Genomic DNA, 27,940 nt, shown 5'->3' with positions numbered 1-27,940 from the left:
TTTCGAGTCTAACTGACCCTTTGTCAAAGCTAAAAATGAGGGAGAAATAGGGGAGGTATTTATACTAGGCTGAGAGAAGGTGCAAACAAGGTAAAAACAATTACTGCAGATGCTGAAAACCAAATACTGGATTAGTGGTGCTGGAAGAGCACAGCAGTTCAGGCAGCATCCAACGAGCAGCGAAATCGATGTTTCGGGCAAAAGCCCTTCATCAGGAATAAAGGCAGTGAGCTTGAAGCGTGGAGAGATAAGCTAGAGGAGGGTGGGGGGCGGGGGGGGGGGGGGGGAGAGTAGCATAGAGTACAATGGGTGAGTAGGGGAGGAGATGAAGGTGATAGGTCAAGGAGGAGAGGGTGGAGTGGATAGGTGGAAAAGAAGATAGGCAGGTCGGACAAGTCCGGACAAGTCAAGGAGACAGTTACTGAGCTGGAAGTTTGAAACTAGGATGAGGTGGGGGAAGGGGAAATGAGAAAGCTGTTGAAGTCCACATTGATGCCCTGGGGTTGAAGTGTTCCGAGGCGGAAGATGAGGCGTTCTTCCTCCAGGCGTCTGGTGGTGAGGGAGCGGCGGTGAAGGAGGCCCAGGACCTCCATGTCCTCGGCAGAGTGGGAGGGGGAGTTGAAATGTTGGGCCACGGGGCGGTGTGGTTGTTTGGTGCGGGTGTCTTGGAGATGTTCCCTAAAGCGCTCTGCTAAGAGGCGCCCAGTCTCCCCAACGTAGAGGAGACCACATCGGGAGCAACGGATACAATAAATGATATTAGTGGATGTGCAGGAGAAACTTTGATGGATGTGGAAGGCTCTTTTAGGGCCTTGGATAGAGGTGAGGGAGGTGGTGTGGGCACAGGTTTTACAGTTCCTGTGGTGGCAGGGGAAAGTGCCAGAATGGGAGGGTGGGTCGTGGGGGGGTGTGGACCTGACCAGGTAGTCACGGAGGGAACGGTCTTTGCGGAAGGCGGAAAGGGGTGGGGAGGGAAATATATCCCTGGTGGTGGGGTCTTTTTGGAGGTGGCGGAAATGTCGGCGGATGATTTGGTTGATGCGAAGGTTTGTAGGGTGGAAGGTGAGCACCAGGGGCGTTCTGTCCTTGTTACGGTTGGAGGGGTGGGGTCTGAGGGCGGAGGTGTGGGATGTGGACGAGATGCGTTGGAGGGCATCTTTAACCACGTGGGAAGGGAAATTGCGGTCTCTAAAGAAGGAGGCCATCTGGTGTGTCCTATGGTGGAACTGGTCCTCCTGGGAGCAGATACGGCGAAGGCGGAGAAATTGGGAATACGGGATGGCATTTTTGCGAGAGATAGGGTGGGAAGAGGTGTAATCCAGTTAGCTATGGGAGTCGGTGGGTTTGTAAAAAATGTCAGTGTCAAGTCGGTCGTCACTAATGGAGATGGAGAGGTCCAGGAAGGGGAGCGAGGTGTCAGAGATGGTCCAGGTAAATTTAAGGTCAGGGTGGAATGTGTTGGTGAAGTTGATGAATTGCTCAACCTCCTCGCGGGAGCACGAGGTGGCGCCAATGCAGTCATCAATGTAGCGGAGGAAGAGGTGGGGAGTGGTGCCGGTGTAATTACGGAAGATCAACTGTTCTACATAGCCAACAAAGAGACAGGCATAGCTGGGGCCCATACGTGTGCCCATGGCTACGCCTTTGGTCTGGAGGAAGTGGGAGGATTCAAAGGAGAAATTGTTAAGGGTGAGGACCAGTTCGGCCAAACGAATGAGAGTGTCAGTGGAAGGGTACTGTTGGGGACGTCTGGAGAGGAAAAAACGGAGGGCTTGGAGGCCCTGTTAAGTCATGGCTTCAGAAGCAAAGGTGGCAATAAAGGGGTGATAATGACAGTGCATAGAGAGATTATAGGGAGATTAGGAGCTGTGAATGACCAAGGCTGAAGCCAGTGCTGTGTGACAAAATAAGTGAGGGATGGGTGAAGCAGAGGCAAAATGGAAAACAGGGGAGAAGGGTAGCAAAGGGGGAAGAGGAGAGGAAAAAGGTGATGAAAGAGTGGAGAGTGAGAAAGAGAGACAAAGAAATAAGATGTACAGAACAGTGGAAAAAAATATATTAAAAAAAGATAAATGAAATAAAATTTTGGAGCAGAATGAAAACAGAGGGGTCGAGATGGGATAATCATCTGAAGTTGTTGAATTGCAAAGTGATGCATTTTGGAAGGTCGAATTTGAAAGCTGAGTACAGGATTAAGGATAGGATTCTTGGCAGTGTGGAGGAACAGAGGGATCTTGGTGTGCAGGTACATAGATCCTTTAAAATGGCCACCCAAGTGGACAGGGTTGTTAATAAAGCATATGGTGTTTTGGCTTTCATTAACAGGGGTATTGAGTTTAAGAGTCATGAGATCTTGTTGCAGCTCTATAAAACTTTGGTTAGACCGCACTTGGAATACTGCGTACAGTTCTGGTCGCCCTATTATAGGAAAGATGTGGATGCTTTGGAGAGGGTTCAGAGGAGGTTTACCAGGATGCTGCCTGGACTGGAGGGCTTATCTTATGAAGAGAGGTTGACTGAGCTCGGACTTTTTTCATTGGAGAAGAGGAGGAGGAGAGGGGACCTAATTGAGGTATACAAGATAATGAGAGGCATAGATAGAGTTGATAGCCGGAGACTATTTCCCAGGGCAGAAATGGCTAACACGAGGGGTCATAGTTTTAAGCTGGTTGGAGGAAAATATACAGGGGATGTCAGAGGCGGGTTCTTTACACAGAGAGCTGAGAGAGCATGGAATGTGTTGCCAGCAGCAGTTGTGGAAGCTCGGTCATTGGGGACATTTAAGAGACTGCTGGACATGCATATGGTCACAGAAATTTGAGGGTACATTCATGAGGATCAGTGGCCAGCACAACATCGTGGGCTGAAGGGCCTGTTCTGTTCTATGTTCTAAATGTGAAGTTTATTCAAGGAAAAATTCCTGTGTGTCCTAGATAAGTACGTACCTCATACTTATGGGAGGAAGCTGTAGAGCGCGCGAACTGTGGTTTACAAAGGAAGTGGAATCTCTGGTCAAGAGGAAGAAGGAGGCTTATGTTAGGATGAGATGTGAAGGTTCAGTTAGGGCACTTGAGGGTTACAAGGTAGCCAGGAAAGACCTAAAGAGAGCTCAGAAGAGCCAGGAGGAGACATGAGAAGTTGTTGGCGGATAGGAACAGGGTAAACCCTAAGGCTTTCTATAGGTATTTAAGGAATAAAAGAATGAGTAGAGTAAGATTAGGGCCAATCAAGGATAGTAGTGGAAAGTTGTGTATGGAGTCAGAGGAGATAGGGGAAGCATTAAATGAATATTTTTCATCAGTATTCACTCTAGAAAATGACAATGTTGTCAAGGAGAACACTGAAATGCAGGCTACTAGACTAGGTGTGATTGAGGTTCAAAAGGAAGAGGTATTAGAAATCCTGCAGGGTATGAAAATAGATAAGTCCCCTGGGACGGATGGAATTTATCCTAGGATCCTCTGGGAAGCCAGGGAGGAGATTGCTGAGCCTTTAGCATTGATCTTTAAAAACAGTCATTGTCTACAGGAATAGTGCCAGAAGACTGGAGGATAGCAAATGTGGTTCCTCCCTTCAAGTAGGGGAGTAGAGACAACCCAGGTAATTATAGACCAGTGTGCCTTACTTCAGTTGTTGGCAAAGTGTTGGAAAAGGTTATACAAGATGTGGGTGGCACAGTGGTTAGCACTGCTGCCTCACAGCGCCAGAGACCGGGTTCAATTCCCGCCTCAGGCGATTGACTGTGTGGAGTTTGAACATTCTCCCCGTGTCTATGTGGGTTTCCTCCGGGTGCTCTGGTTTCCTCCCACAGTCCAAAGATATGCAGGCCGGGTGAATTGGCCATGCTAAATTGCCCATAGTGTTAGGTGAAGGGGTATAGGTGGGTTATGTTTCGGCGGGTCAGTGTGGACTTGTTGAGCCGAAGGGCCTGTTTCCACACTAAGTAATCTAATCAAAAGATAGGATTAATCATCTAGAAAAGAATAATTTGATTAGGGATAGTCAGCACAGTTTTGTGAAGGATAGGTCGTGCCTCACAAACCTTATTGAGTTATTTGAGAGGGTGACCAAACAAGTAGATGAGAGTAAACAGGTATATGGATTTCAGCAAGGCGTTCGATAAGGTTCCCCACAGTAGGCTATTGTACAAAATGTGGAAGAATGGGATTTTGGGAGACGTAGCATTTGGATCAGTAATTGACTTGCTGAAAGAAGAGAGGGTGGTGGTTGATGGGAAATGTTCATCCTGGAGTCCAGTTACCAGTGGTGTACTGCAAGGCTCAGTGTTGGATCCACTACTGTTCATCATTTTTATAAACGACCCAGATGAGGGCGTAGAAGGGTGGGTTAGTAAATTTGCAGACGACACTAAGGTCGGTTACAGAGAGACATAGATAAGCTGCAGAGCTGGGCTGAGAGGTGGTAAATGGAGTTTAATGCGGACAAACGTGAGGTGATTCATTTTGGTCAGATTAATCGGAATGCAAAGTATTGGGCTAATGGTAAGATTCTTGGTAGTGTAGATAAATAGAGAGCTCTTGGTGTCCAGGTACACAGATCCTTGAAAGTTGCCACCCAGGTTGACAGGGTTGTTAAGAAGGCATACAGTGTTTTAGCTTTTATTGATAGAGGGATTGAGTTCTGGAACCATGAGGTTATGCTACAGCTGTACAAAACTCTGGTGCAGCCACACTGGGAGTATTGTGTACAGTTCTGGTCACTGCATTATAAGAAGGATGTGGAAGCCTTGGAAAGGGTGCAGAGGAGATTTACTAGGATGTTGCCTGGTACGAAAGGAATGTCTTACGAGGAAAGGCTGAGGGACTTGAGGCTGTCTTTGTTAGAGAGAAGGTTAAGAGGTGACTTAATAGAGACATATAAGATAATCAGAGGGTTAGATAGGGTGGACAGGGAGAGCCTTTTTCCACGTATGGTAACGGCGAGCTCGAGGGGGCATAGCTTTAAATTGATGTCAGCGCAACATCGAGGGCCGAAGGGCCTGTACTGTGCTGTAATGTTCTATGTTAATTCAATGTTGAGACCGACAGGCTGTGACGTGCCGAGTCGGAAGTGGAGATGCTGTTCCTACAGTTTGCGTTGAGCTTCACTGGAACATTGCAGCAGGCCAAGGACAGACATATGGGCATGGGAGCAGGATTGTGTGTTGCAGTGGCAAGCCACGGGAAAGATCCCAGGACTGTCATTATCACCCCTTTATTGCTACCTTTGCTGCTGGAGCCATGACTCACCTTCTCTTTCCCTTTGATTGCCCTGGAATATACAAAGTTAAAAGATGATTCACCTGAGGTTTTGGCAATCTCAGAAGACAGTATGAGCTTCACATCAGTGCCAGGTCTCTCAGAAGAGAAATTCGAAAATAATTCTTCATGCAAAATACTGCAAGTGTGAAAACATCCCACAAAATCCACTTAATGCTTGCTACATGAGTTCAAGATACAGATCAACCATGATTTCACTGGATGGTAGAACTAGCTTGGGGAAGCTGAATAGCCAACTCAAGTCCCAGTCATCAAAGGAGGAACTGATCCTTGTCTCAATCATTTCTCATAGGAAAACTCCAAAATGCTGGCATGCATTAGGGTTTCATCTGATCCTTCCCCTCACTCTGTGTCTCAGTTTTAAATGAGTCTGATGAATAATGAAGGAGCAAAAGGCATTTTGCTATTGTTCTCTCCAAGGTATGGAAGTGGGTGGGAACTTATAAAACATTACAGCGCAGTACAGATCCTTTGGCCTTCGATATGACACGAGGAGACTGTCAGGTAAAGAAGCCGAGGCCAATGTAAATCATGTATTCAAAATTCTGACACTCTGGATGTACTGCAGCCCTATGAATAAAAGGGTTTAGCACAAACAATAAATGTAACAAAAAACAAACCTGTGGGTTGTCCATGTACCACAACAGCGCATTGTCCGAAGTGTCCAATATAAAATACCGCCTCAAGAATTTCCCAGTGCCTTCGATTTCTTCAATGTCTAGGAACCCACAAACACGACTGTGTCGATCCACATATGGCATTTCTATTCTCATTAATCATCACACTGAGGAAGAAACAATACCAGATGGTAAACGTCAATCATTGACTATCATTCAGATCAATTGAAACAATGATTTATATGAACAACAATGCTGTTAAAACAAACCATACCATTTGACAAAGTTCTTTCCAATGGTGCATCATAACCAAGTTTTAAATGTTTCATATGAAAGAAGCTAACATGAAGTGGACACAGTTGAAAGTTATTAGAAGTATTATGGTTTGGAGGTTTGCTTTGTTGAATACTTTCTGCTAATGACTTAGTTATGATGAACAACACCACTACTCGGTTCTGCCCTTTCAATTTCTTTCCATTTAACACGCCGATATCCTGTGACTACTGCCCAATGTTACAGTTACTCTCTCAACACATTTTCACTCCGTGATCACAATTGGCTTCATTGAGCCAAACTGAACAGCTCAACAATGGATCAGAAAGCAGATGGATGAACTTGAAAATTTGTGTGTTCTGCTAATAGTAGCATGCATGCCACCAATCCCCCCCACACCTCTCCTGCAGCATCATAACAACAAGGAAAGTGATTTGTCCACCCATGCCCTTACTGAGTAGCCCTCGAGGTTTTGTCGTGTGGGCTTCTGGCCAGTTAAAATGAAGCGGTTGAGGGAGGAGTTGCTCCTTGTTGAGACTTTCTGACCTTACCCCTGTCTTGTCCAACTCTACCTCACCATTACAGTCTCTCACCCTCACTGGGGCCTGTCAGAGTAGTACCAGTTTGAGATCTCAGGCATGACTAAAGGCCAGATAAATGAGCATGGTGCTACTTTCTTGGGCCTACCTGCAATATCAGCAGTGGCCACCATTCCTGTTGGCACCACAGTGTGCAGCACATACGGATTACCATTGGTCAGCTGCTTGCAACCCTTGAGTTAACAGCCCTTGCTGGAGATGGATGATACTAACTTAAGATGGATGATAGTACCTCATACTAACTTAAGAGTCAAGACATAGAGGTCTAAGCAAAGAAAGAGACCCATCAGCCCAACAAGTCTGTTCTTCTCAAAAACTAGAACTGAAATATTTTCTATTTCCCTGCACTTGGCCCACAGCTTTGGCTTTCCTGAAGAAGGACTCATGCCCGAAATGTTGAGTCTCCTGTTCCTTGGATGCTGCCTGACCTGCTGAGCTTTTCCAGCAACACATTTTCAGTAAAGATTTTAAATGCTAATTAAGGTATGTGCCTATCTTAAGAAATAAAAGGTTGGTACATCCACAAAAAGTTTTTTAAAAATGTCTTTTATTTACCTTGTCTGTGAAAATCATAAATTTGTTCAGCGTCAGGAAAATCTTGTTATCCAAACTCAAAACAAAAAACAGAAATTGCTGGAAAATCTCAGCAAGTCTGACAGCATCTTTGGAGAAAAATCAGAGATTTACCACTTCAGGTCCAGTGATCCTTCTTCAGATCTGCTGAGATTTTCCAGCAATTTCTGTTTCTGTTTCAGATTTCCAGCATCCACACTTCTTTCAGTTTTTAAAACAAACTCATCCACATTTTAACTCTGTACATTTGTATGAGTTTGGAATGAGTTAAAACCAGTCCAATGAGTCAAAGTCTCCTATTGCGATCTGCCGAGTGTTTTATGCAAAGTGGCCAAATCAAGTTATCTTTACGACTTATCAGCTGGCTGGCTACTCAGACTTTTCACACTTTAGGTTTGGAATTCAGATCAATGAGAATGAAAGCATCTGATCATTAACCTTGATGACTTGGATTTGGGAGGAGGATGAGATTCTCAAAGAATGGGCTGTTCTTGAATGGGCTTTATTCGAAGCATAGTTGCGTGGTAAGGATGGGATCAGGCTGAAATGTGCACAGTTAGCTATCTGAAGCAGTGCTGCTTGAGTGAGTTACCTGTGACTGGATAAAACACCCAGAGGAGAGAACAAAACTGACAAAAACCACACAACAGAAAAGGAAGCTATTCAGCCTATTGTGTTTGCATCAACTCTTTAAAAGATTCTTCAAATTAGTCCCACATCCTTGCTCTTCCTCATAGCCTTGCAACTTGTTTATTTTTCAAGAGAAGGTAGAAATGTTGTACTGTGACTGTAAATTGTTTAGCTTGCAAGGCAGCACCAAGCCAACGCACTTTCTGTTTCCACTCCATATCTGGGCCAGACCAAACAAGCTTACTGTTTGGACCACAGCAGCTGTGCTGACTTCATCCAATCAGTGTAGAAAGTGCTTGCTGCGAAACAAACGTTCCCCTAGTAACCATCATGCCACCTAACAAACAAATTTCAAAGGGCTCTGTATTTCCCAGCCAGAGCAACAGCACACAACCAATTTCCATTTTTGATTTTGCCATCCTTTCAATGAGGATAGCCTCATTGCATTGCTGCAACTTCAATGTGAACCTATTTATTTTAAATGGGTGAAATTATGTTGATTGGGAAACTTGTACTGGTGTCTTTTCTATGATAAATGCACTCACCAAACAATATCATGTTAATTTGTGGGGTGTCATTACATTAATCAATTAACTAATTGAATTAATGTTGCATTGAACAGTAATTTGTTCAATGCAGTCCATTTGGCCAAAATGTGATCAACAGTATTCCAGTCTATGTCCTTGACTTCAAAATTGTTGGTTTGTTGGAAGAAGCAAGTATTTACATTCATAAAACAGTTTATTATATTTTAGTAGCTTCACTAACTGCATTACTCTGAAGTAGAATAACTGGTGTTGTATAAGCAAACGCCACAGCCAATACATGCACAAGGTTTCAAACAGAGCAAATGAGATAAACAGTTGCTCAGTCTGTTTCTTGTGATGTTAGTTTAAGAACAAAGGACATGAGGTCAACACTCTGCACTTCTCAGGATTAATGCTTTTGTGCTAACAAGGCCTTGATTTAATGTCTGATATGAAAACCAAAACCTCCAAATGTGCAGAACTCCCTCAGCACTGTGCTGAAGAATCAGTAAGATGATATGCTCATGTGTGCAATGGAGCTTGAACCTCGAGCTGCACAGCTATTTAAATGGGCAGTGACATCTTGGATTTTCCAAGGTTTTCACAAAGTTACTTCCATCATCCAATGAAATTAAAACCAATAAGACTAAGATTGGGTTGCCACTATGAAAAGTTAATTCGCTCCGTCTGTTAATGGTGACTCCTAAAGATTTTATTAGTCTGACAGTTCAAAGCCTTTAGATTTTCTTGTAAAATGTCCTCATCCCAGAAAATGGTGAAGTGAACTTGTAGCAAACCTAGCTTTTCTTCAGGATGTTGTGGCTGTACAGGACATTGGTTAGGCCACTGTTGGAATATTACGTGCAATTCTGGTCTCCTTCCTATCAGAAAGATGTTGTGAAACTTGAAAGGGTTCAGAAAAGATTTACAAGGATGTTGCCAGGATTGGAGGATTTGAGCTCTAGGGAGAGGCTGAACAGGCTGGGGCTGTTTTCCCTGGAGTGTTGGAGGCTGAGGGGTGACCTTACAGATGTTTACAAAATTATGAGGGACATGGATAGGGTAAATAGATAAGGTCTTTTCCTTGGGGTGGGGGAGTCCAGAACTAGAGGGCATTGGTTTAGGGTGAGAAGGGAAAGATATAATAGAGACCTAAGGGGCAACGTTTTCACGCAGAGGATGGTACATGTATGGAATGAGCTGCCAGAGGAAGTGGTGGAGGCTGGTACAATAACAACATTTAAAAGGCATCTAGATGGGTATATGAAGAGGAAGGGTTTGGAGGGATATGGGCTGAGTGCTGGCAGGAGAGACTAGATTGGGTTGGGATATCTGGTCAGCATGGACAGGTTGGACCGAAGGGTTTGTTTCCGTGCTGTCCACCTCTATGACTATCTAACAAGTACTCTCAAGGGAGGCTCCTGCGCTACAGCACATGAAACCAGTTGTGAAGGATTCTCACACCTGCAAGCTTCAGCTCAGTTATGCAACCTCCAATTTATTTAGCTGTTGTTCAAAAAGAGTCAATGGCCATAGATCTATTATTATAAACACGTTGCACATCTCTGGAATGCATGGCTTCATTTGTTTAGCTGCTCACTTGGCTGTGATCATTTGGGAGCTGACAAAATGTCAAATCTTAGCTGGATACTGCAGCTTCCCATACCATCACAAGCAGACCCATATAAAAAAAAAGACACTAATTTTAAAGACAGTATTTCATTGCACTTGTGGCCAATTGTAATGGCAGCAGAAAAATCAGCCAGCGACCAGAATGTTGAAACGTGTGGGGTTAGTGAGAAACCAGGACTGGGGCGCAATGTGAAGGTAATTATAACCCTTGGCTAGATCGCCAATCCACTCCCTCACTCATCATCTGTTATACACGATGGGAATAATGCAAAATAAAGTGCATAGTCCCTGGGTGAATTACGCTGACAACATCCAAAATGGACCACATCTCTCTTCACAAAGTGTACACTCCTATGTCAAGGGAATGTTAAACAGATCAAAGCCACAAGGTGAAGTATAAAAAAAGAGACAGTTATACAGTCAAAAAGTCATAGAATTGCACTTTGGTCCAACGAGTCCACGATCCCAAATCAAACTAGTCCCACTACCTGTGTTTGGCCCATATCCTAACAAATCTTTCCCATTCATGCACTTCTCCAAATGTCTTTTAAATGTTGTAATTATACCTGCATCCACCAGTTCCTAGTTATTTGCCTTGAGAGTAGATTTACTCACAGGATGCAGCCATGCAGATCTCTGCCTCCTAACTATACACCCAATGTCCAAGCGGACATTCTTTAGACATGATCCTAGTCATTAATCAAACAAAATGTCAAATTGCTTGAAAATAACAGACAGACATTCTATTTCATAGGGAATATGTGTCATCAAAATAATGTTAAATGTGCACTAAAATCTGGGATGGTTTGGGTGCTATTTCAGTGGAGTATATTCCACTAAGGATTGCTGTTAGAACCATTAAATTTCTGATGCAAGTCATAATTTATCATATCAAGCACTTGCTGTTTTTAGCTGACTTCTTTCAATATTTTTATCTGGGCATCCTCTCTTTTTTAAACATTCATTTCCCTTCAATTTACTCCATTTCCCTTGTCAAACTGACAGCAGATGCTCTATTATAAGAGAATCTAGAGTTCCCTGTCCCACCCACCTGCAGAATTAAGTGCATCCTCTCCACAAATATTTTTATTTTAATGGCAAGATGAGAGAACATGGATTTTCTCTCCCTGCAGCATCGCTGGAGTTCACAAATTAAACCACCGTGCGCACTTTGGCTGAGCTTTTGCTGGAGCAGAGCAGTTCAGACCCTGCCTAGTTTATCAGATGTCTGTCTTGTACCATTCGATCAAAACAACTCAGGAATTGGGCCTTTGCTTTTCAAGTCTGGATGGTAATTTGAGTTTCTTGTTATCTTTAAAGAGGAAATTGACAAATACTTGAAAAGGAAGAAACAAAGGTATGGGCAAATTGGGCAACTTGATCAAAGAACCAGCTCCTATAGGATGGGCCAAATGGTTTCTCTAAGTCCTGTCTGATTTATTGAATCAATGTAGAGTCATTATCAGCATGTCTGAAATATGGCAGCTAACTAGTGCACAGAAAACTGCCACAAACTTCAAGAGGATTCCTGTTTATCTGAGAATTAATGCCATGGGATGGGGTCATCACGTACAAACCAGGTCTCAGTTGAAGTGTTCAAAGACAGCAGCTTGGACAGTGTAGCACTGTCTGCTAGGACTTTTGTGCCCTATTGTCTTAAAATATGCCAGTGGTGAAGCAGTACTGACTGTGACTCCTACTTGTACATTCTCTGCTTGCAGTGGTCAAGCAGCTGGACATTGGATGAGACCAGTGACGAACTGGTTAAATAAGACTCTCCCAATCCCATGCCTCCCCCTGCACCAAACCCATCAAATGTCCCAATCCACATAATGATGGTCATTCCAACAGAAGGCACACAACCACCTCCGCCCACTTGCCTTGGTTTCAGCAATCACTTTGCTGAAATGTTTTATACATCAACGTGATACCTGAATGTAACAATAATTATACTGCCATTATTAAAAAAGCTGAAATTTGTCAGCCAAGTGATTGATTGAACCCATCATCTAAGGGAAGTGGCTGCGGCTGGTTCTGGGCTAATCATACATACAACCCATGATCAAAGGATTCACTTAAATCAGTCCTTGTCAATATTTATGCTTCACTCAAGCCTCCTCACATGTTGACTGATTTAACTGGGCAGCACGGTGGTTAGTACTGCTGCCTCACAGCACCAGAGACCTGGGTTCAATTCCCGCCTCAGGTGACTGACTGTGTGGAGTTTGCACATTCTCCTCGTGTCTGCGTGGGTTTCCTCCGGGTGCTCCGGTTTCCTCCCACAGTCCAAAGATGTGCAGGTCAGGTGAATTGGCCATGCTAAATTGCCTGTAGTGTTAGATGTAGGAGTATGGGTGGGTTGCACTTCAGCAGGTCGGTGTGGACTTGTTGGGCCGAAGGGCCTACTTCTACACTAAGTAATCTAAAAAAAAAATTATGCGATACGAGTGTGTCCAACTGACTCAGCATTTATTGTTCATTGCTTGTGACTTTGAAAAGGTAGTAATGACCTGCCCTCTTGAACCGTTGTTGAAGACACAGACTCACAATGTCATTAGGGAGGTATTTTCTGGATTTGGACCCAAACATTATCCAAGGTACTTTCTACAGTGCATCTAGTAGATGGTAAATACTGCTGCGACCGAGCATCTGAAGTGGAGAGAGTGAATTGGTTTCAATGTCGTACCAATCAAGTGGGGTACTTTTTCCTGGATGGTGTCAAGCTTCTCAAGTGATATTTGGAGCTGCACTCATCAGCTAAGTGGCATATATACACTATCACACTCCTGACTTGTGACTTGTAGATGGTGGATAAGACGAGGGGAATCAGCAGAGGAGTTCCTATCCTTTGGCTACAAGAGTAAATCACAGTATTTACTGTATATGCTAGTCCAGTACTGTGTGTAGTCACTGGTTATCCCAAGATGTTGATGAGACAGGGATAATGTCTTTGAATATCAGGGGTAGATTGTTCCATTCTCTATTGTTGGTGGTGGTCGCGGCACTTGTGATTGTGAACTTCACTTGCCAGTTTTCAGCCCTAATCTGGATATTATCCAGCCCTTGCATCCTCGCTTCCTTTCTAGCTTCACCTTCAATGCATTCATACGATTCACCTCAAGTATTTAATAGGATTACAAAATTATGAGGGGCATGGAAAGGATAAATGGACAAAGTCTTTTCCCTGGGTTGGGGGGGGGGGGGGGGGGGGGCGGAGTCCAGAACTATAGGGCATAGGTTTAGGCTGAGAGGGGAAAGATATAAAACAGACCTAAGGGGCAACTTTTTCACACAAAGGGTGGTATGGGTATGGAATGAGCTGCCAGAGGAAGTGGAGGAAGCTGGTACAATTACAACATTTAAAAGGGCGGCACGCTGACTCAATGGTTAGCACTGTTGCCTCACAGTGCTAGGGATCTTAAAAAAAAAGGCATCTGGATGGGGATATGAATAGGAAGGTTTTGGAGGGATGCTGTCAGATGGGACTAGATTAGGTTGGGATATCTGGTCGGCAAGGACGGGATAGACCAAAGGGTCTGTTTCCATGCTGTACATTGTGAATTCCACCATCAGAGTCATACAATCTTCAGGTATCAAGTTCCTTTTCAACTCGTAGTTTGATTTCTTGAGGTTTGTCTCCAGTTTGCTCTTCCCCTCAAGTGGTCACATACTCCCTTGCTGTTTAATCTGCTGTCATTTTAACCGGACCTCTACTCAGTCAACCATCAGACTTGTCTTTTCCACAGCAGAGAGGGGAACGGAAAAATATAAACTGTCAGAGCTCACAAAATCAGCCTCATATTCTCAGCTTCTTGGACAGCAATCAATCCTTGCAAACTTTATATTCAAAGCACTTGTAACAACCCAATGCAGTTTGTTCTCTAACAGGATGAGTTTCAGGACTTACTTCATGCCCCAGCAGGGATTCAGGCTGACAAACCATGCATCAGATGCCTATGGCAGCCTATGTTTCTCGTGCCCCTTGAAAATTAATAGAATCATAGAGTTGCACAGCGTGGAAACAAACCCTTCGGTCCAGCTAATCCATGCTGATAGATATCCAAAATTAATCTTGTCCTATTTTAGATCTTCCCTCCCTTTCACACCTTAGTTTACCAGAATTTCTGTCACAAAATATCTGTTCAATGCCTCTATCATTTTCTTTCTCCCCCTAAATTCCCCATTCTCACCCCCAAGCTGATCAACATTCATTTGTTACTCTTTACCTTTTGAAATACTTGTAGCAACTCTTAACATGTTTTCTATTCCTATCTTGACTTCTATTACTCTAACTTCTCCATCGTTAACTTTATGATAATTCTTTCCCTTTAAAAAAACTCTGTCCAGTCTTCTGAAAGACCACCAATCTTTACAGAATTGTATATTTTTATCAATTTGATTGGATTTTAATTTTAACGGCAAGAAAGAAAATCATCAGCTTCTCACTTATCATGTCCAGAGGCTACATCACCCTCACTGGGTCTGGAGAATCAGCCTAGTCAACCAAAGATGTGCAGGTTAGGTGAATTGGCCAGGCTAAATTGCCTATAGTGTTAGGTGCATTAGTCAGGGGTGAATGTAGGGGAATGGGTCTGGGTGGGTTGCTTGCTCTTCGGAGGGTCGGTGTGGACTTGTTGGGCCAAAGGGCCTGTTTCCACACTGTAGGGAATCTAATCTAATCAGGCCCTTTCAAAACAGAAGGATGGACCCTTCCTGTGAAAACCTTTACCCTCCTGAAATAATTTGCCAGGCGTGGAGCACAGAAACACAAACTAGTCGACTTGTGAATGTGCAGAAGGAGACTGTTCAGCCTGTTGAATCCACACTGACTGGTTGAATGAACATGGTAAGAATCTTCAGGTTCCACTTGGCTGCCATGCTAAGATAGTTGGCACCGTGCCATGGTGAGCAGTAGAGCAGTGACCTATTCTTGTCCTTTAAAAGATGTGCCTGCATTTAGATAGCACTGGAACAATGTCACATTTATAGCCAATTAAGTACTTCTGACATTAAGTTACTGTCAGTCACAGCAGTTACAGATTTGCAGGTGAAAGGCAAGTGGTTTGGAATTTGGATATGCTCAATGATGTTGTGAAGTAACTGGAAAATTGAGAAGTGGGGTTAGGGGTGGGGAGTTACACCTTCTGATGTATGAAAGTCAGGAGTCCGAAATTATAAGGCTGCAGGTTTGCACCTATATCCTGACATGTTTCAAGTGAACAAATTCCAATATTTAGATCTGGCCTTTTTGCAGCTTCACAGAGCCTGTAGATTGCCAAGCATTAATCCTCACCTCATAAAAGCAACTCACCGTTGTAGACAATCAGATACAAGACATGGGTGAAACATTTCAAATGATCAAACAGGTCAAAAATTTCACGTTGAGAACATAAAAAGGTTAAGAAATCAATGCAGGGCCACGTCTGTCTACAACAGACATGCTCCATTATTACTGTGACCCAGTGAAGGTCCTTGGGCATCTTAGCTGATATAAACACTGACAGGTAGTGGTGACAAAAACAAACAGAGCATCAGTTTTGAGGCCAGCATTAGCAGGGACCTAAAAAATGTTAGTTTCAGCATGGCCAGCACAAGTCCATAGAGGAGATCAGCCAAAGCTGTACCTGTCCAAATAACTCTCTGAAAAAGACCAATGAGATGACTTTTCTCCACTTTGTAAACTTTATAAAAGTTCCTTTCCACTGCGAGCTCTGCTCATTCTATCTGCTGCCAACATTTTGGATTGTTCAGTCATGTCTTTTCTCCACTCACCAGGTGCCTGATAACATGAGAAATCTGCTGTTTCTTTTATCAAAAAGGAGACTCTATTGTTGAGGAGATACCACAATGATTACTGCGGATTAAAAATGCCCAAAGCTAACCAGTAACCTTCATTAGGATTCACGAGCTTCCAGCTTCCAATATGTGACGCCACAGTGTGATAATTTAATTCACTTGCTTGCTCTGCCAATTGGTTTTCTGACTGACTTCCAAACCTTTTCCATTAAGTAGACCCTTTTTTGGACTGGTATTGTCACGTCTCCCTGTGCAGGCCCTATTATCCAAACAGTGGCAACATCTCCTAACTCCTCCAATAACTTGTCCAGCTGTCTGACAGAGGAGGTTGTTTACCATGAAGAGAACCACAAACAATACATCCACACTCTACAGATACAGTCAATTCCATCAGAGGGCAAGAGTCCTGGACAAATTTCCCCCTATTCAACCTCGGGTGCATGGGCGATTTATCTGGCAGGATGACTCACTGTGAGCTACACACTCTGGCTATGAATGTGCTTGACCCACCATTTCCTCAGCTTTTGATGCCTTCCTGCAGCTCATAATGCACAGAGGGGCATCCCATCTCAGCTGACAAGCTAATCTAGGCAAGGGTCTCTTCAGCTTTGCCTGATGTTGACAAGGGACTGTACCCCTCAAATTATGTCAAATCCAAAACTATGGAAGGGGCAGATGATCCCAGTAAGAAAACAACAAAGACTCCGAATGCAGCCACCAGTAGTTTGTGTGGCACACTCAGTGGTATTGTCATTCCCGTGACCAAGTGAACTTTCAAAAAAGTTCAAAACATTTCAAAAAAGAATGTGATCTTAACAGTCGAATAATTAGCAAGGGAATGCGGTTACCAAAATTCAGCCACTTCCACTAGTAGCAAATGACCCTAGACAGGAGGAGTGGAATTAAAGAGGAAAAAAAAACTAGTATTGCAGGAGCCAACAATCCTGCCTCAACTCACTGTTGTGTTCCTGGCTGAGATAATTGAGTCCCATAGGGACTGGGAATCTAATCTCACTCCAGTAGGGTCTCATACAACCACTCCTCATGTACGTCTCCACCAAACCAGCAATGAAGCAGCGTCTTGTTTAAGCACATCCTTTGAGTTGCATCATTTTGAAACTGACTAAAATCTAGACACAAACTGACAGACTTGTTCAAATACTGATTGCTTTTAGTTATTAAACATTACATGTTTATGGTGGGACTCATAATAAAAAACGTGTGGTTGTGTCTTCAAAGGATTAAAGAAGCTGTAGGAAAGTTCCACTATTTCATAACTATTATTTCAATCAATCCCAAGATCAGTGACAAGTTCTTTCTGAAGCAGACTTCACCTTCATATTCTCACAGTACAATCAGTGTTTCACTTTGGACCAATTCTGTCTGAAGCGGTGATGTAAATGGTGTGAGGATAGGCTTAACAGAAGGTCGAAATGGAGGGAGTGTCCTCCCCTCTTCACTTGATGGTTTCAGTTCACACTTGACTTAAACTCAAAGAACAGCAGTTGCATACCAACATGATACGTGTGCTATTCAAGAACAGGATCAGCAAGACGACTTCAGAGGAAAGACTGCTGCACCAGCAGGCATGAGGGATAGGGTCCTACACTAGCAGGCTTCATAATCACCCTGCTTCTCTCCTCACACCAACCTTTCGCCAACACAAACATTCCAGATCATCGCAGGTTCAGAAGTGAAAAGCAGTGAGCAAGAACAATTGTTTAGAATTAGGCACTGCCATGTCAGCACACTGACTACGTGGAGCAAGCATCAAGAATCAGTTTATTGGCCAAGAATAATCATTTCCACCGAGACTGTAAGATATGCCTTATAGAACGGAGGGAGTGCACAAGATGGATACGGACAGTCATTGACTAACAGTTGTCTGCACTGCAGCCTCCTGCAGAGTGCACATAGAAGGCATCTAAATTGTGGTCCTCAGAGACACTGTCTCAAGAGAGTCACAGTATCTCAGAAAATATCCATATTGGTGTGATACAGCCCATCTGTACAGGGTCACCCCTCTGGATTCTGACTGCTGTATAATCAGATTGAAGAATTACAAATACAGGGATTCAGGTGTCCCCGAAAGTGCACCGCCACCCCACACTCCTGCCCACCACCCTCGCACTCCCACTGCACTCTGCACAGAGCTGGAGCTTGTCTAGAATATGTACACTTTCAGCTCAGAAATGCCTTGGGGTAGGAATCTACCGAATGCTGCCAGGTCACTCCCTCATAGTTGTGGATGGAGGCAAGGGAAGGAAATTAGAGACAAAATCATGCTGTGCCATGCTCACACATGATCTAAACCCTGATGATTTATCAGAAGGTATGGGGGTTCAGTTAACAAGCTTAACAAACTTAAATGAATGGTGAAATTTCAGACAGCAAGGAAACAGAACTAGAGATGTGAACAAGCTCATAGGTGTCGAATATATGCCGGTTTCGTGACTGTACAAAACTACAGCTTCAGATATTAATTGTACAAACTAAAACTCTTGTATAAGCTGCAACAGCAGCTCACGTTTATATGCCAACAAAACATCATAATGAAAGTCAACTGCAACAGGAGTAGACTCGCCAACTTTAAGGACATTTAAATGGTCATTGGATAGGCATATGGATGACAATGGAATAGTGTAGGTTAGATGGGCTTCGGAATGTTGCACCAACCTGTGAAATCATCAAGGGCCAAAGGGCTGTAATGTTCTACGTTCTAACTACTCACTGAGCTGCAGGTGCTATATTAAGAAAGGTGACCAAAAGGCTCAAGTTCATGGCTGAAAGTAACGTTCCAATGAGAAAGAAATTCCATGCTGCTGACTCTCTCCTTGGGACCCAAAAGAGAAATTGGCAACACAAGCTGTGTGACAAGTCAAGGAAGTCCGTCGAAACAAGGTACAGCCATCAGGGGATGTGTAAGAAAACAAGTTACCAGTCAAATCTGGCCCAATCTGGACAACCAAGATGAAACAACCAGTGTCATCATTGAAGTGAAAGCAGCAGCAACAGCAACAGGATTTCGTGAGAAGCCACAGAGAAAACAGTGCAACCCACTGAAAAAGCTACAAAGCCTGGTTGCAAAACCCACAGGGCTGGCAGGGAGAAGATCAGCTTTCATATCAGGCTGCTTTAATGTGGGACCCACACCTTTCCATGCCTTCCTGAAGGGGAAAATAAAACGTGACTCTGCTGCGAGAGAATTGGATGTATTTCTTCAATCACCTAAAGTGTCATCTCCCTGCAGCTGTCACTGGCCACATAATTGCTGTTTTCTGTGACACTAATTGTTAACAAGGTCCAGAAAATAACCACAATGAGAGGTCTCTCATTACAAGACTTGAAAGGACTCAGCTTAAAAAGAATGATTTCTTCAATACCCTGCTCCGATTGTGAATGTGTGTGAATGAAATGGGGTTTGACTCATGCATGGAAACTGTCTGGAAAATCCATCAAAACTAAAAGGGCCATGGTTTCATCCAAAAAAAAACAGCATTTGAAAACAACAGGTTGGAGATCTGTACATGTGCACTCACTCTCCAAAAAGTTGTGAGAAACCCTTTTTTGTTTTGAGTTGAGGGGTAATGTGTCACTTGGGTCATGCCAACATCATGTACAAGTGATACACCCCTACTCATGGCATATCACTCCATTTGATCATGTGTTGGTGCTTTCAGGATTGGTGGGTGGGGGAGGAAGAGATTAGGAAAGGGTGTTACCCAGGGGACATTGTTGTAACATCCACTTTGCATTCAGAGAAATGGCAGGCAAGTTATAAAGCATGGTTAGGTGATACAATGCTTTGGACCCCAAACATATGAAGGATAATTTCTGGAACAAAATCTGTGGTCCAAGGATTCAGCTGCAAGGAATGATTAAATGAAGCCAGAATGTATTCCTTGGAATTTAGGAGGCTGAAGATTGACTTAATAAAGATTTCCAAGATACTTATGGAATAGATAAAGAAACTATTTCCACAAGTTGGAGTCTAGGACTGGGGACGAAATGAGAACTTTCGAACCAAATCTTTCAAAAGTGAAATGTGGAAATCAGTTTATTTCTACAAAAGGATAGTATAAGTTGGCATCTCTCCACCACAAACTGATTAATGCAGCATTAATAATTGTAAATTTTATAACGGAGATTGATAGATTTCTGTTAAGCAAAGGCACTGAGGAACATTGGCCTAAAGTAGGTCGAAAGGGTGAGACTACAGAAAATTAAATCCAATCTATGCTCAGTGTTGTTATAATACACCTTCAGAGCAAGAGGGAGTTGAACCCAGGTCACCTGGTCCAGATTTAGGGGCAGTACCACTGCAGCACAAGAACCCTGAAAAGAAATAATTACAAGTTTGGAAAGATCTTAACAGTTGATATATCCTTTTAGTTCAAAGGACAGGATGAAAGGAAATAATGAGTAATCTCTGCATATGGGAGCTCTCCAAGACAATATTTATTCTTCTGAGGTAGACATCATCAGTGGAGATTTCCCATCTTTGGCCAAGCTGAGAGGGTGAAAATATTGTGGCTTACTGGTAGTATCCCTACCCCTGTATGTAGACATCTGGGTTCAAGACCCAACTGTTCCATAAGTATATAACAACATACCTGAATGGGTTGATTAGTAAAATAAGAGAAGGTGGAAGCAATATAATGCATCTGAGCTGTTTGGACTTCAGCGCACAGTTAAATCTGAAGCACCATGATGAAGAACGAGAATCACATTGATTTCGAGAGCAGGTTTCCTTCAGTACTTTGGAAATCAGTTGGGCTTTTTTCAAAGCAAATTCTCTGACAGCTTTAAAGTCACTTTTACAAACATAACTTGATCTATTTTCCAAATTGGATTCAACTTCTTATTGAAATTTTAGTTTGAAACAGAATTCTGAAACTGCTATGGTGGTATTTGGAATTCAAATATGGGTGAATTATAACTTGTGCAGGATTTGAGACTAGTGACATGCCCCCATCTCTTTCTCCATCCCTCCCACTCCTTTGTTGCCAGTCAAGCTGTGATGATAAACTCAATTCAGCCATGAAGAAGTGAACTGTCTGTGCCCCAGCAGTTAGCTCAGCTGGCTTCGTGGTCAGATATACCGTACTGTATGATTTCAGGTGAGACTGTTGTTATCTTAACCACAAAGCTCTTTTCTCAAAGCAAGTCCCTGAACATGTGCTGACAGACTTGGGATTTGTCTGTGATGCTTCCGCTGTTATGTAGTCACCCAACACAAGCCATTGAGACACGCAGGTGAATTACAGGTGCTTGGACATGCCCAGCAACAGTTGGAGAGAAAACTCACAGTAAAAAAAAAGAGTCAGGCCCTTGTGATGTCCTGAACGGAATCAGGACAGTCAGCCAGTCATTCAGCCTTTCAAATCTGTTGACAATTCTGACATAATGAAAGGCATGCATGTTCTCCAAGTAAATTATGAAGGGGGGATTGAACAACAATTCACTGAAATGGAGGCAAAAATGGTTCTGATGTTGAACACTTCACACCACCCTGTCCTTTGCCTTTCAGGTTTGGAGCCGCCTGATGCAGTTTATTTAAACTTTTTTTAAAAAACTATTTAATTATATATAAGCACAACCCCTGGCCAAATCGCTTATCATCTATGTATTGCAAACAAAAAGGTATTCTACTCAGTTGTTTAGTGTTATCACCATCTGACAGCTCGTCAAAGCAAAACAGCCTCTGCCAATTTCTTAGTTTGGATATCCCAGAAACTTTCAGCTTACCACACAATGCAGTGGCACATTACAAAAGGACAACTTGTTTGAGCAAATACCATGGTTTCTTGGTATTAGCCTGAAAAAGTTTGCAGACTTGAATCCACGCCTCTTTATCCAACCTCTTCCATCTTGTAGTAACTCCTGACTTGCAAGTAGAATTTCAGACATTTCGATCCAAGCTTCCCTTTAGAGGTGATGCATTTACTCATCTGATCTTACTCTGCTGGCAAGTAGAATGAAAATGGTAGGGGGAAACTTGAAAGGGTTCAGAAAAGATTTACAAGGATGTTGGCAGGGTTGGAGGATTTGAGATATAGGGAGAGGCTGAACAGGCTGGGGCTGTTTTCCCAGGAGCGGAGACTGGTGGGTGACCTTATAGAGGTTTACAAAATTTTGAGGGGCATGGGTAGGATAATAGACAAAGACTATTTATCCTGGGGTCAGGGAGTCCAGAACTAGAGGGTATAGGTTTAGGGTGAGAGGGGAAAGATATAAAAGGGACCTAAGGGGCAACTTTTTCACGCAGTGGGTGGTGTGTGTATGGAATGAGCTGCCAGAGGATGTGGTGGAGGCTGGTACAATTGCAACATTTAAGAGGCATCTAGATGGGTATATGAATAGGAAGGGTTTGGAGGGATATGGGCTGGGTGCTGGCAGGTGGGACTAGATTGGGTTGGGACATCTGGTGGGCATGGCCGGGTTGGACCGAGGAGTCTGTTTCCATGCTGTACATCTCTATGACTCTAAGATGAGGTTATAACACTGACTACACTTCAAAAAAGGTACTTGGTTGGCTGCAGAGCACCTTTCAGGACACAAGACCAAATGCAGATTCTTTCTCTGGGTGGAGGTGATAGGAATCGCTTTGGAGCAGGGCCAGGCAGGTTTGCTAAGTAACTGCCATTAAAAAAAAGTGTTTGTGCCATGTTTTTGTGTATGCAGATGTATGTCTGCATGCATATGTACTGATGGGGTGGGGTTGGTGTGTAACAATTTCCCAACCAAGGAGGCAAGTGCAGGTGGAATTAGGAAAATGGAATGAGAGTTGAGGTTTTCCATCTTCAGCCCAGATAGTACCTCAGAAATGTCATCCTTATATATAGCGCTAGGAAACAAGGTAAGAAATTCATTGAGATCATTCAACTATTGTACCTGTTGTATTCTAACCAATATAACTACCATAACAGATTAGATCGTTATTCATTGCAAACTTAAAAGCTCTTGATTCCAAAATGTAGCCACATTTTACTTGACAACAATCAGTTTCATTTTTCGTTTTTCTGCTTTCCAGTGCTTTCCTGCACTGACACAACACATTTCTTCAGCAAGTCTGAGTCACACAGGCAAAGGTAGTCCCAGCTTTATTACCAGGTAAAAACAAGGACTGCAGATGCTGGAAACCAGTGTCTAGGTTAGAGCGGTGCTGGAAAAGCACAGCAGGTCAGGCAGCATCCGAGCAGCAGGAAAATTGATTTTTGGGCAAAAGCCCTTCATCAGGAATTTTGCCCGAAACGTCGATCTCCCTGCTCCTCGGATGCTGCCTGACCTGCTGTGCTTTTCCAGCACCACTCTAATCTAGACCCAGCTTTATTACCAGTCTACTTTTGACCTCAGGGAGGGACTAGGTTCTCTTGCTTCTAGTTGATGTTCAGAAATCGGCCAGGATCCCTGCCTTTGACTACTCGTCAATGGATATACATGAGTCTCAGATGAGCCATTGGGCCCCACAACCAAAAATCTGTTCCTGGCGCACAGTGTTATGGTTAGTGATGTTGGTATTGGTGAGATAAATGAACAAATCAAAATCCCCAGCAGTGGTGGGTCGAAAACTTAGCAAGGGAAATACATTTAAAACAAGCAAAATGGGTCAAATTGTTATCAACATTCAGGGAGGACAGTTTACTTTTCAATCCCAGACTTTGATTAAAAAAAAAGGTACAATTTCAATTCAAAGATGCCTAAAAGACAAGCCTGTCACATGTCTGCGATGTCAGAGTATACTTCAACAGTCTGCTTGAAACAAGGACACTCTTCAAAATTACTGCACAACCCAATCATATGTTTTTTGGCAGTGGATTTCTCTCCGAACACACCCTCTGAGCTCTAAATATTTCACTGCAAGAACAGCTTTGCTTTCTATAGGTCACCATTTTAAGAAACAAACTGTTTGGTTTGAGGTGCATGAGGTCATGGGTTTGAGTACACCGAAACAGAACTGACCTGCAGAACAGTAACACCGTTTAGTGCTGTGTACACACAGTAGTACCTTGGAGGATAACAGTGTGTGGTTGCCAGATTGCTGTCAGAAATGATGTGAATGGCAAATCAAAGTATTGTGAAATTACATGCAAGCAACTGATCAAACTGGTTCAGCTCTATCAATTAGGCACAAGGTGGCTCTAAAATCTTCACTTCAGTATAGTGCTAAAGATAGTCCATTGGTAGCAACTGCACCTCTTACAATCTATCAGGTGACCCTGCTGCACCATTTGTGCCAAGCAGCAAAAAGTCTTGGTCAAAATATATGCTCATGAAGCAATAAGATCTACATCAGATCAACAGGCAATGGATTGCATTCCCACCTGTGGGATCTTGTTGTTTGCACTATTGACTTTCTTTTTTTTAAACAAGTATAATTTTCCACAGCAAATTAAGACATCCTCTGAAGGTATCAATGCAATATTTTGCATTCTTGCTAAAGTCTGGTGTGTAATGACATCATAATAGTGTAAAGTACATGTCTGGCAGACACTATTATAATAGACCTCATTCCTGATGAAGGTCTCCGGCCCGAAATGTCAATTCGCCTGCTTCTCGGATGCTGCCTGACCTGCTGTGCTTTTCCAGCAATACGCTCTCAACTCTGATCTCCAGCATCTGCAGACCTCACTTTCTCCTACTTTCCAAATACTGTCAGGGTGAACTTGGCACCCTTGTTGATATTTTGTGAATATAATTAAAATGCATTCCTACTAGTCAAGCATGCATTATACTGTACTTGGAAAACAGTGCAAATAGATTCAATCAACCTCACTAAACTGGAGATAATTTGAAACTCTTCTACCCATGCTCTTGCTTGAACCATATTCCATTTACCTATCACTCCTGTTCTTGGATTTGGGTCAAACAAAGCAACAGTTTTAAATTGTCATCCTTGCTTTTAAATCTCTTCGTGGTCTCACGCTGTCACTAGCTCTATCATTTGCACCAGCCCCATAAACTTGAGATATTGTGGTCCTCCAGGCCCACTGACTATGCCTGGTTTTCAGTGTTACACTATTGACATGAGTGCCTTCAACTGCTTAGATCTTGACCTTGCCAGCTGCCAATATAAACCTCTCAATTCTTCTGAGATGCTCCTTAAAACTGATCTGCTTGACCAAGCTTTTCCCTCATTGCTACACTATTTCCAGAAGGGGCTCAAATGTGCTAGGGAATGTCTCCGGATAGCTCACTATGTAACGCTGCTGTTCACCTTCCTTTTCCGTTGATATCGTTCCTTATTTTCACAGTCCCCAAGACGACAGGTGACCAGCTTCCAGGCCTTCACTGCCAGCCTAAATTAGGGGGATTGGAAGCGAGTGAATTGCACATCCAATGCCTCCAAGTTCTCTCTTCCCATTTGAGCTTTTTGCCAGTGATCTTCCTTAACGTTGTCGTGGTACCTCAAGGATCACAATGATTCAGAGAAAGGGCTGAGTGCCCTTTCAGCGAATCTAAGAATAATGATGCCGGTGACACCTGCCACATGAGAGTCTGTGTTTTAAAGCTAGTTTCCACTATCTAATTTAAATCTGAAAACCAGACAAAATATGGCTCTTTCAGACAAAGATTTGTCTCATCTGCCTCCTAAACATCTCAAACATATCTGCTGATTGATGCTGTGATCTAATTTGGTAAAATGTGGTGTTGAACGACTGGAGGCAGTGCATCGTTTGGGTGTGATGGCTTCAACTAATGTCTAGCATGAAGGTTACCTCATGTCTCACACGGAGTGAAGTGGTGAAGTATTTTTGCTGGCTCCCGATATCAGCAGTTACAAGTTACACAGTCATTGGAACTAAAGAAGGCTGCCGAGCCCCTCGAACCTGTTCACCCATTCACTGAGATCACAGTCAATCAATCTGTGAGCCAACGCCCCACATCCCCTTGCTCTCAGAAGTACAAAGCCTCTTCTTAAAACCAAAAGGACAGTTGACCTGACATCAATGGTGAATAAGTACTCCAAACTTCTACCACCCTTCATGTGTACAATTGTATCCAACCTTCAACATTGAAAAAGGGCTGACACTCACTTTTCAGCTGTGTCTCAAGTGCCCAACCAACGGAAGCTGCATGGAGAGAATCTTGCCTGCAGCCCTATTTTGTTGAAAAAGTTGATCTGATCACCTTTGAACCTTCCCGGTTTCCAGCAACACCATGCTAGTTGGTGCTAGCTTTCGGTGCAATTTAACCCTGGAGGCGAAATGACATTCTGATAACTCTGCCCTGCACCCTCCTTCCAAAGACAACATAGTCTTCGTAAGTGTCTTGGTCAGAATTAGTGAATGGACCCCAGCAGGGTCTAACAGGAATTTGGTCCAGCCAAAGCGTGACTTCTTGACTTCTAGAGCCCTCGATAATAAATGTCATAACATTTTCGGTTATTTTCTGTACCTGTTCGAGACAGTTTCACGTTGTGTCGTACCTGAACCACCATAACCACTACACCTCCCACCCCCCAACCAGACTGCAGAAATATTCAGTGCAAATTAAAACAGTTCAGTTCGTCTCGCCCAAATTTGGAGCTCTGCGACACTGCACGCAGGTCACGTTATTGCACGGCCAAAAAAAATAACATGGGTCACAAGTCTCCAAATTCGCAAAGCCGTGCGTTTTCCCTTTCCTTGCTTGAGCCTCCCCCCACCGCCGGGACGGGAACACCTTTGGGTTCAGGCGCAACCTTACTGCCGACGAACTCGCTTCGAGCAGCCAGTTTCTGCACGCACTTATGCGGGCGGGGGGGGGGGGGAAGGCAGTCGGTCGAAATGATGCAAGACCCTCCAGGAAAACTCGTGTCTTAATCCACTTGAAACGGAGCACGGTGGGCGGGGGAGGAGTGGGGGGTGGGTTGCAGGTTGCAACTTGCCACCTCGCAGCTCTCGCTTCTCCCTCCCCAAAGAAGAAGCTGAACCCCTTGTCACACAGGAGAGGTCGATAAAATAAAAGCATCGTTATTCATCGACTTACCCAGGCGAGAACCGGGGGAATCTGTTGCACGCAGCCTAGCAACACTGCACAAGCCTCTGATCAAAATGTGCAGCTCAAACACGGTTTTTTTTTGGTTTCCCCAACCGATCCTTCCAAAAAAAAAGAAAATCCGACCTTTTTTTTCCGCAGCGGGTTCAAACGACAAACTGAACACAAGTTTTATCTCTTTCTCTCTTGTCTTTTTCCGGGTGAAATTTACATGAACACAACAAGTCACCAAAGCTAACCAACCCAACCCGGATGTCAACGTTAACTATAAATGGTAGCTGTTAGGGTTTTTTTCTCTCTCTCTCTCTCTCTCTCTCTGACAAGTAAGACCAGTTAATCAACCTATTTGAGCTGCAGATGTCGGAGAGAAGTGGGGAGGAAAACCTTTCAAGAGTTTTTAACCGAGTTTCTCTGAAGGGAGGGCGTGTCCTGGATGCAAATAACCAACAAAGTTTTCATGGGGTTGGACTTGCTGGTGGGTGCGGCTTCAGTCGCAGAAAGACACTTTTCTCCTCCTCTCCGACTTCCCCATTTGTAAAAGTCTTTGCAGCACAAAGCCTATCAAATAAAAGCTGGATCCAGCTCTATTTCCCCTTTCCTCAGTTGTTCAGTAACTGCACTGGCACTCAATGATGAGCTGAGTTACGAGACAAGGACTCTGTTCATGTGCAGGTCCTGTGTGAGGTCTTCTCCGCAAAGGGAGGTTTTATTTTAACAAAAGCTGCAAACTCGCTGGCTAAACATCCAGAGACAGGGGTTATATAAATGGAGAGAAACGGCAGAAAGCATAACAGAGAGGGACTTGGGTGGACAAAGCTACCACACAGCAGCAGCAGATAATCAGGAAGGCTAATAGAATGTTGGCTCTTAATTCAAGGAGGTTGGAGTAAAAGAGTAGGGAGGTCATGCTGCAACTGTACAAGGTGCTGGTGACACCACATCTGGAGTGTTGTGAACAGTTTTGGTCCTCTTGTTTAAGAAAATATAATTTTATTGGAGGCAGTTCAGAGTGGGATCACAAGGATGATCCCTGC

General features: G+C 43.6%; 1 protein-coding gene across 1 annotated transcript in view; it reads right to left on the bottom strand.

The window, feature by feature from the left end:
• Nucleotides 1–27,311, bottom strand: part of LOC140459707 (pleckstrin homology domain-containing family A member 2-like) — a 115,918-nt gene extending 88,607 nt beyond the window's left edge. The window contains exons 1-2 of the mRNA XM_072554142.1: nt 26,898–27,311; nt 5,900–6,063 (exon numbers count right to left, since the gene is read on the bottom strand). Coding sequence (XP_072410243.1) covers nt 5,900–6,052 — 153 coding nt within the window. The 5' untranslated portion in view covers nt 6,053–6,063; nt 26,898–27,311. The remainder of the gene's footprint in view (nt 1–5,899; nt 6,064–26,897) is intronic.
• Between the last annotated feature and the right edge of the window lie 629 nt (nt 27,312–27,940).

This window comes from Chiloscyllium punctatum, chromosome 35, assembly GCF_047496795.1.
Source record: "Chiloscyllium punctatum isolate Juve2018m chromosome 35, sChiPun1.3, whole genome shotgun sequence".
Taxonomy (NCBI): domain Eukaryota; kingdom Metazoa; phylum Chordata; class Chondrichthyes; order Orectolobiformes; family Hemiscylliidae; genus Chiloscyllium; species Chiloscyllium punctatum.
This window is presented reverse-complemented; position numbering and strand designations above follow the sequence as displayed.